The 17,080-nt window shown below is 38.3% G+C and overlaps 1 protein-coding gene across 3 annotated transcripts in view; it reads left to right on the forward strand.

Moving 5' to 3' along the window:
• LOC117989006 (uncharacterized) overlaps positions 1-17,080 on the forward strand; it is a 313,773-nt gene that overhangs the window by 23,429 nt on the left and 273,264 nt on the right. For 2 of the 3 annotated variants that reach the window (XM_069503573.1, XM_069503572.1), the window contains exon 3: positions 15,309-15,350. The exons of the other annotated variant lie outside the window; for it this stretch is intronic. In XM_069503573.1, coding sequence (XP_069359674.1) covers positions 15,309-15,350 — 42 coding nt within the window. The remainder of the gene's footprint in view (positions 1-15,308; positions 15,351-17,080) is intronic. 3 annotated transcript variants of the gene reach the window in all.

The raw sequence follows: 17,080 nt of genomic DNA on the forward strand, positions 1-17,080 counted from the left end.
AAACAACATGGGTAGCAATATAACAACACAGATTTATGTAGTTTTGCAAAATAATAGAAAAAAACAGAGCGCTAAGTTCGGCCCGGCTTTTTAACTGTTCTAAATTCCAATACAGAATCGCTAAGTCTCGTTGTTTTCTTGAGTGTTTAATTGTGTTCGAGTTTAGTTGAAAAAAATATATTCACGTACCTTATAAACTTAGTACGTAGACAAACAACAAATAGAAAAAAAACTATATTAACCTCAAAAAAACTTGGCCTATCAGACCGTACTTTATTTCCTGAGGGTTGATGGATTCTTGAACTCTCCACTGTTCCGCAAAATGCAAATGTTTTATATAAAAACCGGTCAAGTGCGAGTCAGGCTCGCGCAATGAGGGTTCCGTACTACAGTCGTATTTTTTTGACATTTTGCAGGATAATTCAAAAAATATGATACATAAAAATAAATAAAAATCTGTTTTAGAATGCACAGGTGAAGACCTTTCATATGATACCCCACTTGATATAGTTATCTTACTTAGAAAATTGAAAATACTAATTATTATTAGTTTGTGACCACAATTTAATTTTTTTTGTGTGATGCAACCCTAAATTCACGGTTTTCAGATTTTTCCCCAAATGTCAGCTATAAGATCTACCTACTGCCAAATTTCATGATTCTAGGTCAACGGGAAGTACCCTGTAGGTTTCTTGACAGACAGACGGACAGACAGACAGACAACAAAGTGATCCTAGAAGGGTTCTACTTACTACTATGCTACCTAGCTACTTGACTGTGACAGAAAGCTTTAAGTTCGACCCCCACATTTCCGCATATTTTAATATGATTTTTTGCTTAGTGTTGTCAGTCAACCGTGTGTGATAAGTACAGCTAAGACACAGTCGCGTGGCGCGCGCGTGCCAAGCCAATTACGCTTCTGCAGCTTATTGCCCGTCTTCTCATTACTGCGATTGAGAATGCGCAGCCGACTGTATCGCCTGCCAGGTCAGCATAGGCCGTATACACAGTACATGTTACTTTACACGACTTGCTTGTCCTTTTAAGCTTGATCGAGGAACTTTTTAGGGTTCCGTACCTCAAAAGGAAAAACGGAACCCTTATAGGATCACTTTGTTGTCTGTCTGTCTGTCCGTCTGTCTGTCAAGAAACCTACAGGGTACTTCCCGTTGACCTAGAATCATGAAATTTGGCAGGTAGGTAGGTCTTATAGCTTACATTTGGGGACAAATCTGAAAACCGTGAATTTAGGGTTAGATCACACAAAAAAAATTAAATTGTGGTCATGAACTAATAATTAGTATTTTCAACTTTCGAAGTGAGACAACAGCTATATCAAGTGGGGTATCATATGAAAGGTATTTTATTTTCTATTATTTATATCTAAAACAGATTTTTATTTATTTTTATGCATCATAATGAACCCTCATTGCGCGTGCCTGACTCGCACTTGGCCGGTTTTTTTTGGATAAATTCGTATTTAATTCAACGAATTAAGTTAAAAGTAACGTGATATTTTGTTAACTTAGCATGTATCGTCATCATGTTTTGTAACATAAATTATTCAAATGTATATTTATCTATATGCACCCAGTGTGCATTATCTACCGGAGCATCTGATAACGTCACCTAGATAATATAGCGCACCGGCACCGCTTATATTACAACAGGAGCGTGAATTTATTATCATTCAATTATTTGTATTATTATCACAACTTTTAGGAGCTGCATTAGACGCGTTCAGTAGCGCGTTGTTTGTGTTTTTTATTCGATTAAAATTTAACCCTCGACTGTGATCTTACCGTGAGTGATAAGTGGTGATACAGTCTAAGTTAGTAGCGAGCTAAAATAATAAAAAATTCCAAACTTCCCCTGCCGTTATTCGAATTCTAGACTTAAAATCTCAGCGCCTAGGAGGTCGTCAAAATAATATGTTTTGCGATTCTTAAAGAATTTGTCTTACTGTATTAGAACTCACGATGAGCGAGCCTTTACCCAACGTTTTTGTACTGGCAGCGTTTACCGACTCGCGCTACGTTTTTGCGAGGCACCGTGTGTGAACAAGGTAATTTATTCTAATAACAAAGTTCACGAGCATAGAATAACGTAATAATAACGTTGTAATTATGAATGCGATTAATTATTTATTAATTCACTATTTTATGCCTGTATAACAGAATAAAATCCGATAGGTACCTGTTTATTTTTAGTACGTAAGAACTAATAGGTATAGAACGCGACAGGTTGAAATGCCAATCGGAGAGGGAACGCCCCGCACACCCGCACAGACTCCGCGCTAACCCAGTGCGGACGAGCGCGGTTGATGTGCGGGTGTGCGAGGCGTCCCACCGCCTCATATCCCGATTGCCATCTCAACCTGTCGCGGACTATAGGTATGTATCTGTTTTATATATAGCAATAATTTAAATAAACACTATTTATTTATATACCTACTAAGTATTTATTTATATTTTGAGAGTGTTTATTTTAAATAAACACTTAAAAAAAAAATTTTAATCCATGTAGATAAGTGTACCTAGCACTTATCTACATGGATTAAAATATTTTTTAACTAAGAAAAACTAGATGAAGCCCGCATGGATTTTTATGAAAGTGATTTTTATGAAGATTTTTATCAAAGTGAAAAATTTATTATTTTTCTCAAAAAAAACGTAGGTATCTATTATCAAACATTATCTAAAACATCATCTATTTCACTTTTGAGCCTTTCCCGCTCGTAAATTGGAACACCATGCCACAGAGGAAGCTTCATACAAACGGCCCGCTATAGAGATATCTACTTATGTGACCATGCGCTCTCCCCTGACTTGCAGCGACCATGGAAAGCACTCTTTAATAAAATCTTGTAATAATATTATGGTGGTGTACCTGCATGGTGAATTGTTGAACATCTTGTTTGCTGGCATGATTACCGGTTGACAAACGCACCGACCCGTGGCAGTAAGTGGCGCGGCCCACGACGACTTCCGCTACGACGACGCGTGCTTGACATCCTCATGTACGTTACAGGTACCTACATACACTGGTAAATACGACCTTTGACGATACCCTTTTGAATGAATGAATGATTTATTCAATAAAAGCAGGTACAATAGGTTGAAACAATGTCTGATGAGCCTTATACATTTTACCAATGTAAAGGTAAAAAATTGGTTGTAAAATTTTTTAATACCGGCAATAATAATTTATTGATGCCGGAATGAAAGAAACGGGTATACCTACTTATTATTATCTGCGGTAAAACAGTAATCACTACTGTTTACGTGTTTGTGTTTATTTTATTATGATTAGGGTAATTATTAATATTGAATTGAAACTGAGTTACCTTTGCATAATAATTAAGTATATTTTATTAGAGAGCTTTTGCACTATTCAATCTGAGATTTAACGTACACTGTACAGGTATAGTACACGACAGGTCGAGATGGCAATCGGGGAGGGAACGCCCCGCACACCCGCACAGCCTCCGTACTAACTCAGTGCGGACAAGCGCGGGTGACATGCGGGTGTGCGGGACGTCCCCCTGCCTCATACCCGGATTGCCATAGGTAGGTCAGTACGTGAAAATTTGCAAAATAGAAATAGTGTAAAGATATGGGTCGGTCGCGACAGCACTCATCTGTGTATCTATCTGTTCGTTTGTTAGCTTTTTGTGAGCATCCGCTTCACCAATTTTGATAAAATTTTGTAAAAGGATCACTCGCTTCCAGGAGACGAACTTTTAAGCTATTTTTTTATCAAGGAAAATAAAAGAGTTCCTCCAGGTTCTTTAGAAAATGTGTTGTGTTGTGGGCATCCAATTTTTTTAGCTGTCCGTTAGTAATCCAAGTTTTTTAGCTGGCAACCCTACTTTTGAGCAATATGTCACAATTTCATTGGGTACATGACTACGACAGTTCCGTAGGCAATTTTCTTTCACCGTTTATTTCCAATGACGCTGTTACACGGCACTATGAGACATAATAATTCATAACTGTAACAGGGTTGGATAACCAACGGTAGAGTTACGCCGATGACATTTTAATTTTTAACTGGGAATTTAAAAAAAAATTAAAACCACAAACACTAAAAATTAAATAAAGAATATTATTATTATGTACATGCAAGAATCAGTATAGTTCTACAATGTAGTACTTTTTGGAGCCGAAACCTGCATGCCTGAGAAAGCTCCATAATGTTCTCAAAAGGTGTGTGAAGTCTGCCAATCCGCACGTGGCCAGTGTGCTAAACTATGGCCAAACCTTCTCACTCTAAGAGGAGAACTCAACCCGTGCTCAGTAGTGAGCCGATGATGGGTTGGTCATGGTGATGATTAACAAAGGTTCTGTCAACGAACATATTAAGTAAATCACTACAAAGTGATTCAATGAACGACGGTTCCGATCTACTGACCGGCACATTAGTCTTTAGCTCGCTCCTTTGTTACAAATTACAATTACCTGCGTAATTTGCATGCTCATATATCACGGGGATTTCCATTTGGCCTCCTTAAAAATTAATCAAGTAGCATCAAAACATAAAATAATGTTAAAGTTATAATAGCGATAAACTCTATCTTTCCTAAATAGTATCTTATCTAGAAAAAAAGAGATAAGTAGTATTTCATTCATAAAATCTTGACAATGTTTTCATTTTCTACTTCATAGGAGATTATCATCAGCTTACCCGATACATTTACATACCGTAAGAATATGGTTTTAGTCTCTAGCTTTAAGCTCAACTTCACCCTCACCACCTGGGTGTCTGGTGCACTTCGACCGTCCGTTATACCAGACCCTTCTTTCCACGCACATGCAAACTGTGGAATCAACTCCCATCGGCGGTGTTCCCGCTAGATTACAACGTGGGGTTATTCAAGGGGCGCGGCGGACCAATAAATTCCTGAAAGGCCGGCAAAACATCGGCAGTTCCTCTGGTGCAGCAAATATTCATGGGCGGCGGTAATCACTTAACCCGCCTGCTCTTTCGCTCGCTATCTCTATTAAAAAAACTAACGTAATTATTCTATAATGTGGCTGTTTCCTTAATTTTTCGGATAATGCTTTGAATTTTCTTGGGACTTAGGTCGCGATAAATTAATAATTACTTTAATAAGTAAATATAGTGTAGCTTGCAGTGTGTCAGAAATTATATTATAATTAAATAGAAATATTAATATTCAAAATGCCATATAGCGTAAATGTCGGCAACAGTGGAAAACTCACCAGTGCGTGAGAATACAGGCCTGTCCGGTTTTCTCAGCCAACAAGAGCATTCCCTGTGATTACAGTAGGTTTGCAAATACGTGTGTGTCGTAAACATAGTGGAGACAGTTGTAGTGTTTATGAAAACGATCTGGGTCGGGGGCTATGGAAACAAGATTGCTTATAGGTACGACGAATTTTTTTTTAAAGACTTAAACGTCTTGTCGTAGTCGTTTCAACCGTAGGCCGTCCAATGCTGGTAGCTGTTTTGCAAGAATTTCTAGTTTCTACAGAACACTTGTGCCCAGTTGCCCGTGACTTTGCTCGCGTGGATTTCACTATTTAAAAATGCCTTGAAAACTCCGAGATTTTCCGGGATAACAAGTAGCCTAGGTAAATGTCTGTCTCCGCAATGCAAGCTATCTTAGTACCTGTGTTAAAAGAACGGGCCTTTAAAAATCCCGTGTGAATTATTTGATTCTTCCGGACAAAGATTAGCCTATATCTATCCCCGGGATGTAACTTGCATTGCAAGCTATCTATCTCGGTATCAAATTTCGTCAAAATCGGTTAAACGGATGGGCCTTGAAAAGCTAGCAGACAGACAGACACTTTTGCATTTATAATATTAAGTACCTAACTAGCTTGTTCCCGCGACTTCGTCAGCGTGGACAACACCAAACTTCTATTTTACCCCCTTAAGGATGGAATTTTCAAAAATCCTTTCTTAGCGGATGCGAAATTTAATATCGCGAATTGTGTGACCGGCGGCAATCGTATTGTTCCGCACATTCGCGCTAATAGACGTAATATACATTGTCGTCATGAAACGTCTCCACCACGACTACAGACCTGTTATTTTGATTGCCAGTCGTGGTTTATGCTCCCGTAGTTAGCGCGCGCTCTCCCATGACGCCATCTTGCTTTTGGGCGGGAAATCGTAACTACGTAATGGGGTACAGTACATGTGAATACTTAATAAAGGTTGATAAATTGGCTGTTGTTACTTTGCTGTGATTTTTTTACAATATATCGACTTCTCCACTAGGTGGACAGACGACATCAAAAGAGTCACAGGGAGCCGCTGGATTCAGGCGGCGGAAGACCGTGGCGTGTGGTCCCTAGTCCAAGTCCCTACAAGAGACCTATGTCCGTCTATCGGTTAATAATAATGATGATATCTACTTACTTCCTTGGCCGCTACAGTCCTTTGTAGGTCTTGCCCTTCTCTATGATTTTTCCCACTGGTGAAGGGGGTATTTGATTATTCTAGGATTTTTCCCAATTGAGTTTTACTCGTTTTAGTTGAGAGGTAAACTCTTGTTCCCCGACGTAAGCATCCCGATTTTTGTAGATCTCTTTCCACGCAATGGATGGATTGCCGGGTATCCCGAAGACAAACTTATTGCACTACATTTTATTGTAACAAAGTTAACCTTTGGTCACCCGACCGTGCGCCAACGTCCGTAGCCTTTCGTAGCCCTATAATCTGGGAAATGTAACCAGTCATTTGACGTCATGACCACTGCGCAAGAAATGTCAGGGGACAGCGTGCGGTAATTACGGTCTTACGCCCCTCGTGCTATATGGGGGTCATAGAATGTCATGTGGTTATGGTATGTTGATTTTTGTTATTGAATTTTGTAAAATGCAGGTCTTGCCATTATTTTTTACCCGACTATAACAAAGTCAAAAGGTAGGGTTACGCTTTTAGCAGTCTGTGTACGTATGTTTGTATTTATGTACCTATGTCAAATGATGTGAGAATCGATTTTTATCATGATCCGGGTGATATAAGCTACATTTTATACGAACTAAATAAACATACAAAAAGTGGTGTGGGTCTCAGAAGCTTTTTCTTTTGCTATCGTATTGAGTGGGATGTCAAATAAAAAAAAAAGAGGAATCTCTGAGTTCATAAAAATAAATATAATACAGTAGTGCTGAAATACTAATACGTAGGTATACCAAGTGACAGAAAAATAATCTTACTAATTGCGATTTCAGCGTTTACGTATTAATTTAAGAATAGTTGAATTTTAGCTGATCTACAAGCGACGGAATCTCGAACAAAGCCTACAAATACAAATCCAGTGAAACTGACACATTGACTTCTGTGGTAGCGGGAAAATAGTCCATAAAAAGAGAGCGGATACACCCAACAGAACGCCGAGCCTCGAGCCGTACAAGACTGTAATTATTAACTTCACCGGATACCTAGCAAAAACTTGAACAGACTATAGATCATGTAAGGAAACCACAAGTTCACTCCATGCATCAAAAATTTCTTTAAGCAACTTTAAATCTTAATATTAAAAGCATTAAGTTGATAATCGTTTGATGTAAATATGAAAATGATAGGTTGTTCAAGAAAAAGATTGTTCACGTCTGTACGCCACCAGCTAATAACTGGCACGAGCCAAACATTAATGTGATGGGAAGAGAAAAACATGATTGCCGCTCTATACTATACCATTATGATGGTGAGGTATTTTTCTTTTGCTTTCATTTTTTGTATCAATATTTTAAATGTAAGGTTACCTATTGTACATAATATTTTCATGCTATCGCCTCAAATTCTACCCAAGAAATCAACAACACTAAAAATATAAGGATCAGAATTGAAAAGCTCTTCATTAAAATGAACTTTTACACTGCTTTCAAATCGTCATGTGCATCTACACACTAGTTCAGACTTACAGTTTTATTTTTTATCCTGATAAATATTCAATGACTGCGGTTCTGAGAAATGTAAAAAAGAATTTCTATTCTTTTTCAATCAATGTATCTCTACCTAACTTAATCATATTCTTGCTAGGCTCTAACTACCACAGACTAGACAGACTGGTGACAGTCTGTGCTATTAGGTGGTAGAGTAGATTTACTTAAATGTGAAGAAGCCTAGCCCTATTCGGACCAATTCGTCTGCCCACAATTTCATTGCAAGTATAATGTTTTTGTTTTAAGTTATTTTTAGGTAGAGTACATGAATAAAGTAAATAAAAGTTCTTTGTTGCCCTGCTACCCCCGAATCTTATTTAAGTTTTGGTCACAACACAACCTTAAGAAGGGAAATGGGTGGATGAGAAAGGTGGAGCGGCGGTGGACCGTGTGCGGGGACTCCTTCCGGGAAAGCATAAAATTAATACAATATCATAGACTTATATTATCGATGTATAATATGCTTTCCCGGAAAGAGCCAGTGGACGCAGAATAATGACGTTTCTTTATTACGAAAGAATTTCTTTACAATATTATGATAATAACAATTTTATCGAGAACTAATGTTTTGTAAAAGAATCAATTTCACCAATCTTTCTGTCAGTCAAATCGCCTCACCTGCTCCGAGTCTCGTCATAACAGCCACAAATCATCGGCTATTAGACAAGGTGAATCAATTTTAAAGTCATCAACACTACGATTCCACTCTTCAGTTTATTACACGTTCAACTCGTAATACTTAGTATATTCTTGAAGAGAACAAAATATCGAGTAGGTAAAGGTTTATCACCGGGCTACCAAAATGCTTCTTTTTACCTTCTGTTCTTCTGTAAAAAATGCGTTAATTTCTGCTATTTAACATTAATTGAAACGTTGTCGTTTACAGCTTGGGAAGCATCAACGTTCTATTCTAAACGTCATTTTTGTCCCAACTATTCTAATAAGGGATTATTAGGTATTTTATAAATCTCAAAAATCGTCTTTAGACCTATTTTCAGTCAATAAGACGAAGATAAAAATAATTTCTAAAATGTCTTGTCATCACAAAAACTCGTGTGATGTAGTGGGCCACGGCAAAAGTGAAGCTTAGCTGTTGATCTCGTTTTACTCAGTCATAATATTATAGACGCCCTGTCCAGTCAATAAGGTGGCGTTTCATTCTTGATGTTTAAGAATATTGTACATCCTACTCTGTGTTTAACTTTTTGTAAGTTATAGGTTCTTATCTCAACCGTGTGTAAAGAAGTTCCATTTAAAAATTTGACGCACTGATCGCACTCTCTAAACAGATTTAATAAGTCGAGTGAGGAATAAACCCTATGTCCACTAATGGCAAAAGCGAGCGATAAATATTCATCGCGGCAAAAACACGGAGTGCGCACGCGCCGACGCCAGACATCGCGCTTTCTTCTCTAAGATGTACGAATACTTGAAGGTGGTAAGGTAAGACTGTATGTGGCGAAAAGACTAACACAGAGTGTCAAAAAATCGGGTCTTCCTACCCGACTGCGGTGAAGCCCAAAGGAGGGTTATGTGTTTGACCTATGTACATGTATTTTATTTATTGTCGCCATAGCTTTGTAACTTTAAAGATTTTATAATACTTTCGAACTAAAAATGATCTTTGTTTCTCATTCCATGGAACCTCGTCAACATAGCTATCGATTCTTCAAAATCAAAATCTATTATCCATACTAATATTATAAATGCGAAAGTGTGTCTGTCTGTCTGTCTGTCTGCTAGCTTTTCACGGCTCAACCGTTCAACCGATTTTAACGAAATTTGGTACAGAGATAGTTTGCATCCCCGGGAAGGACATAGGCTACTTTTTATCTCGGAAAATTGAAGAGTTCCCACAGGATCACACACTAAATCCACGCGGACGAAGTCGCGGGTATCATCTAGTTGCTTATAACTCCGAAAAGATAGAGAGGCGTGCCCGGAATCAAACCCCCGACCTCCCGAATTGAAGGCCGACTTGTTTACCAGTAGGTCAATCTATCAGCCTGTATGTATCTACTGCTGGACATAGGCCAAGAGCGCGCCACTAAACACGGCCCTCCGCCTTCCTCATCCATCCGCTCCCGACCACATTCTTTAGGTCATCGGTCCAGCGGGCTGGAGGTCGTCCCATACTGCGCTTACCGGTACGCTAGCTAGGCCATCACCACTTAAGGCGAGTCACCGAGGCGGGCAGCGCGGCTTTGAAGTAAACCGCTTGGCAACGTTCAAATTCTGTGTTTCAAACGTTAAATTTGAATTTAATAAATTATAGTAGTCCTGTTGAAAACCAAAATTTAGCAGGTTCTCTGTAGTATTTAAAGACAAATATTTCCATATAAAAATTATTTGCCAAGTCAGAAATTTTAGTATTAAATAATTCGTTTCAGACTTTTATTTCAAGATTTTATTTGATCGAGTGAAGTACTTCCTATTGTGTATCAAAGTAGCACATTCTTTAGACAATGTCTTTAGGTATATTGTATATTTTTAGCAAGGCCATTATTTAATAGTAAATACCTAAAACATTTGATCTAGCAAACCAGTTTTTTCCGCTTAGCCTCGGTGACTCGCCTTAATGCAATAAAAAAATCCGCTTAATAGATTTATATTCGTAGCTCCGTGCTGCAGTTCTGCGCTCTCGATCGCCGCAGGTCAGAGCGTAGAAAAAGTTACGAGGCCGATACGCCCGCTATGCGCTGCGTGTGTTGCTTACATTGCCTGTCTTACTTATCCCACTGTGCATGGAAGAACAAGGGTTATATTTTTACTTGGGGTCGCAAAGGCGAATGTATCGAACAGTCTGGGCCGCCCGAGCGCAAATTTGTTGCACGCTTTTTACCAATAAGGTACCCATCCATATTTAAAAATTTTATGTGCTCTGTTACCATAAAATAATACCGTAACGTTGAACGTAAATACGAAATTTTATTGAAATTGGTTTTATATCTATGAAATAAAACTGGATTTTCTCCTAATGGTCGTGAAAAAAATACGTATTTTGGGAAAACTTCGCGATTTTTTGTATCGAGTCAAATTAACGGGACTCTTTAATTTTCCGGGATAGAGAGTAGCCCATGTCCTTCCTCGGGATGCCACTTGCAAGCTATCGTATACCAAACGTCAAAATCCATTGAACTGATGGGCCGTGAAAAGCTATCAGATAGACAGACAGACAGACACACAGACAGACAGACAACAGACAGACAGTCAGACAACGAAGTGATCCTATAAGGGTTCCTTTATTCCTTTTGAGGTACGGAACCCTAAAAACCTAAAATGTAGAGCAGTTAAGTACTGTAAATACTGCGGATTAAATTACCAAAACAGATCTTCCAGTAATAAATCTTTAATTAAAGAAGTGAAGTGAAGTGTAACATGATCTTATGTTTTATTCAACATCTTTAATTGAATGTCCTGCTCTGCTTATGTGCTTTAATTTGAATAATCTGAGGTGACCAAGATTGTATTTTTAGGGTTCCGTATCCGAATGGTGCCAGTGGGGCCCTAGCCATGGGGAAGGCACGTGCCAGATAGGTACTAAAATCTGTCTGTGGATTGCCAGATTTTAAAAAATCGCGTAAAGACATTGCTTTTTGCCGCACGCTGTACCTACATACAAAATGCTCGCCGCACCGTTGCGGCCCGACCCATCTTATAGACAGCCTCCTTAGACCAGCCATACACGGACAGCTTGAAGCAGTCAGGATGGACTGCTTCAAGCTGCGACTGCATATTGAACTACAGACTTCTACGTACGTACATACACGAACCGCTCAAGCAGTTGCAACTGCTTCGGGCGGTTGGGCGGTCAAGCGGTCGCCTGGCATACACTGACTGCTCGAGCTGTCGACCGCTCTCGCGCAGTTACCTCCGCTCGCACTCCTCATTCCACGTCGCGCACGCTTCCCGCCCGCACGCATCGTTTAAGCTGCCATCGAGCAGTTAAGCTAACTGCTCGATGGCAGCTTCAAGCTGTTGACTCTGACTGCAAGAGCGGTCCGTGTATGTTGATCACTGGCTAACCGCTCGAGCAGTCCGTGTATGGCCGGCCTTAAAGGTAGCCTTTGTGGTACGCGACACGACAGGCGACTGCGACACGCGACACGACTTGGCGCGCACGGTCAGTAAAATCACCGGTAGGTCAAATAGCCGCATACTTTCCCTGTGCTTTCATCGTGTATTATGTGTCCAAGCCTTAAGACAAAAAATTTCACCACAAGCCCATAAATGTATTTCTTGAATTTTAAATGCCAACGAACCGACTATCAATGAATATTGAACCCGTGTTCGTACGAAAACACCTAATCTATTCAAGTGGCTAGTCGTAGGGGTCGTGACATGGGCGACGAGGATGCAAATATATTTAAAACATGTGATAAAAGAGGACAGAAACACCGCGTGTGTTCGGGTCATAAGGCAACCGATATGTCATAACCTGTTGAAATGAAACGGTATGATACGTCGTGCGTTACGAAAGAAAGGGATGGTAGGAACAATGACGTGAAGGGTTAGATGTCAAGCAATGTGTCGCGGCCTGTGCGAAGGGGATAGATTTATAATATGACTGAATGTAAGTGAAGTACAGCTGTATGGAGGTCAAAAGACGTGCGTCGGCAACCCTGACCCCAGAAGTCGAGTCGTGGGCCGTACTCAGGTTTGTACGTAAATAAAATGTTTAAAATGTTTGCTGGGAACACAGATCGGATTGTTTGCGGTTTTCAATAGCCGGCGTTTGGCGTAGAATAGTTATAGTTTCCTGCTGTCGTTAAAATAACTACGCGCATTGTATTGTTTAACTTGTCTGCAGTAAAGTAAGGTTATTGACAATGTGTTTATCTATAAAGAAATACATATGTGGTTTGACGTCTCAATTATTAAGTTTGGAGTATTAATAGGAGTCCTGTTAGATATGATGAGATATAAAAATAGCATTTGAAATATGCCACTTTGGATCAGTAGTTATACTCTTTTAAGTGAGAACCGAGATTCTAAGGCACATTATTTTTGACAGCCCAGCCTTTAATGCAGCCTTTTATGAATTTAGTTTTTTAAAAATCCCGTAGGAACTCTTTGACTTTAGTTAGTTTACATTCCTGGGAAGAACATAGGACAAAGACAATACTTTTTATCTCGGAAAATTAAAGAATTCCCATTTCGAGATTTTTAATAACCTAAATCCACGCGGACAAAGTCGCGTACATCATCTAGTGTACTTACCTACTTGTTTCCCGGGACCATAAAGGATTACATTTTTACATCTTCTATAATATAAAAATGAATCACTAAATGTGTTGCTCATCGCAAATCTCGAGAACCGCTGAACCGATTTCGCTAATTCTTTTTTTATAATATTCCTTGAAGTACGAGGATGGTTCTTACGGAGAGAAAAACTGTTAGGCGGTACGAAGTTCGCCGGGGCAGCTAGTGATTAAATATAAATCTAAACCTTCTCAGACGAAGTCGCGTTTAAGATAGTACCTACCTACGCACCTATTATTACCTAATAATCGTTTTCACGGCCGTCCCTGATCCAATGCACTAATGAATCGGGACCGGCGGTATAATTAAACAGTTCGCGATCCGAACCATGTTCAGAAAGTAATATGTTACAGTGACACTGTGGAATACAGTTCCGAAATACAAAAAAAAAAAAAAAAATTCGCATCGCGATCCGAACGATGTTCAGAAAGAAATAATAATATGTTACAGTGCCAGTGTGGGATACACTACCGAAATATAAAAAAAAAAACAATAAGAACTTAAATAAAATAATTGAAATTTAATTCAAAATGTTAACAAGCTTACTCAAAGTTTTTTAAAGCTCGCGCGTTTTTCATAGAAGTTGGGGATTTTTTTGGTTTTTCAATAGATACGGAACACATAACACTTAATTAAGCTCTATTATCACTGTCTATGAAGCTTTCGAGAATTCAGTGGCAAAATACGTTGATGTTTAAAAATATCTGCTATTTTTTTTGTTTTTTTCAAACAGAACCGGCTTCAAGAGGTTTTACGAGAGTGACAATAAGCCTATTTTTCTGAAGTCGTCAAGTGACAACGGGACGAATACCCAAGTATTTCAGAAAATAAGAAATATTTCAGTTAATATTTTAGATTTTATTTTAATTAAAAAAAATTGGTTTGACTGTGTGGAAAGTGATTTACTTTATTTGTGAAAAGTATTGATTGCTTAATGGTATCTAATCATCGATATAAAATTAGCTTTCCTGAAATAACAGTGTGCATTTCATGCGTGTGTACTTTAAATACAATATTCATGTGAAAAGTGTTTACAGTTTACCTAAATTACGTGTGTTATACAATAATGGGTGTTATCTATTTATGTAAAACCTAAGCGCAAGTGATAAGAATGTTTACACCGGAGTTTCACTTCTCGAGTAAGCTCTTGGAGTTGCTGACAAGAGGCAAGTATACATATATCTATAGTACGCGACAGGTCGAGATGGCAATCGGGGTGGGGACGCCCCCCCCGCACACCCGCACATCCCATCCCACCCTTCACCACCTGTCGCGTCCTATACCTACCAGTGAGAAAAGCGCTACCTATAGCCTGACTCGTTTATAAAATACTAGCTTATGCTCGCGACTTCGTCCGCGTGGACTACATAAATTTCAAACCCCTATTTTACTCTCTTAGGGGTTGAATTATCAAAAATCCCTTCTTAGCGGGTGCCTACTTCATAATAGCTATCTGCATGCCAAATTTCAGCCCGATCCGTCCAGTAGTTTGAGCTGTGCGTCGATAGATCAGTCAGTCAGTCAGTCAGTCATTCAGTCAGTCAGTCAGTCACCTTTTCCTTTTATATATATTTAGATACATTGTATTTTCTTAAATATTTATCTTTTTTAGGGTTCCATATATGTGAATGAAAAACAGAACTGCCTGTTCATCAGTTCGAGGGCAAATTAGAAAATTTAAAAAAGTTTAGCACCTATACCGACTACCGTGTGACCTATCATAAACAGTAAAAGAACATGTGAGGATATCAAATATTTTATTTCATAATTTAAAACTAAATAGGTACTTAGTTTTAAAGCTTTTTTAGGAAAATACTATCGCAGAAACTACTGAGCCTAAAATTTTGAAGAAAATACACAAAATATTTATTTACCTACTTACTCATATTATACTATGCCGATGATTTAGGTATATAAAATCCCATAGGAACTCATTGATTTTCCGGGATAAAAATTAGCCTTTGTCGCTCTCCAGGTCTTTGACTATATTCATGCAAAAAATCACATCGATCCGTTGCTCCGTTGCGACGTGATTAAAGGACAAACCATCAAACAAATACACTTTCGCATTTATAAACAAACGATAATATATCAAATTAATTAAATTATCGTTCGTTTCAGGAAACACTCAGCGGGAAAACTTCAACTTTACTGCGAGTAACGGTAAGAAAAATGTACCTAAGTAGTAATAAAAATAATATCGGCCTTCGATAGATATAATGTCGAAAACAGCTAACAAACATAATAAAATGGTTTTAAAATGTTGTTTGTTTAACGTTGATTAAAGATAACAGATAAGTATCACTGAAATAATTTAATTATATCCGTAGTTATTTGACATACCTATACCTCTAATTTCTTAAAATCAAGTTTATTTTTAACGAACGTTTACCCGTGGTTGCACTTGTTTATACATAAAAAGTGTTACAAATATCTAGATCATACCATACATGTCATGTAAGCGGTGATAGCCTAATAGTTAGAAAGTCGCCCTTGTTTTCGGGAGGTCGGGGTTTCGATCCCAGACACGCACCTCTAACTTTTCGGAGTTATTGTTCGTTTTAAGCAATTAAATGTCACTTGCTTTAATGCTGAAGGAGAATATCGTGAGGAAACCTGCACGCCTGAGAGTTTCCCATAATGTTCTCAAAGGTGTGTGAAGTCTGCCAATCCGCACTTGGTCATAAAACCTAAGACGTTTAAAAGAAAATACCGATAAATATATATATATATATTCCAAGAACTTTATAGATATCAAACTTAACCTCAAAATACGTCTGTTAAATATAACCGGGCTCACAATTGGCATTATCACGCCTTATCACGCTCGGATCAAACTATAACGGTCTCGGTCATAGAGATATCGTGTTACTAGATAATGCAATATCCCGCAAAATGAATTCAAGCTTATTGACAGTTCCGTCCACGTTGGTTACCAATTTTTCGTAACCAGCTATGAAATAAGATTAATATTTCGTCTTTTCGTAACTAGTTATTAATCAAGAATATTTTATCCGCGTTCAGAACTCAATAAGATTAATATATTTTTGTAACTGGTTACCTACTAATCAAGGGTTATCATGTTCGTAACCAGTTTCTATTTTATAGTCGCTTATACAAACCTGATTATACTTGGTTAGCAACCAGTTACAAAAATACATTAATATTGTTCCGTTACGAACCCGGAAAAATATTTTTGACTAGGTGATGCCTGTGACTTCGTTCGCGTGGCTTTAGGTTTCTAGAAATCCTGTGGGAACTCTTTGATTTTCCAAGATCAAAAGTATCCTATGTCCTTCCCCGGGATACATTTCATCGAAATCGCTTAAATGGATGGGCTGTGAAAACTAGCAGATAGACAGACAGACAGATAGACACACTTTCGCATTTATAATATTAGTATGGATTAATAACCAGTTACGAAAAGATGAACATTAATTATATTTCGTAGCTGGTTACGAAAAATTGGTTAACAACGTGGGCAGAACTTATATGACGTCTGATAGAAGAGGTTCGCTCCTCCAGTAATATTGAATGGTCTCTCTGGTATCGGTATATTATTTCGCGATTATTCGCGGCTGGTCGTGACACCACAATGAAACCTTTCACCCACTTACTACCGCTACCTGTTGCTGCTGCCCCGAGCCCGCCCAAATAATCTAGATCTTGAGTATAGGTACCTATAGGTAGGAAGGTACCTATTATACTATAGGTATTATATCAGAATCTATTTAGGGCACGAATTGTCTCGATTAATTTATTAAGGTTATTTTAGTTATCGTAGCCTTCTTAATATTGTTTTAGATGGTAGGTATGTGTAAATAATTGATAATATTATCCGTTATATAAAAGAGACATTTAGTTTTTTAAATTAAATAGAAATATAGGTGGAT

Source organism: Maniola hyperantus, chromosome 15, assembly GCF_902806685.2.
Source record: "Maniola hyperantus chromosome 15, iAphHyp1.2, whole genome shotgun sequence".
Classification (NCBI taxonomy): domain Eukaryota; kingdom Metazoa; phylum Arthropoda; class Insecta; order Lepidoptera; family Nymphalidae; genus Maniola; species Maniola hyperantus.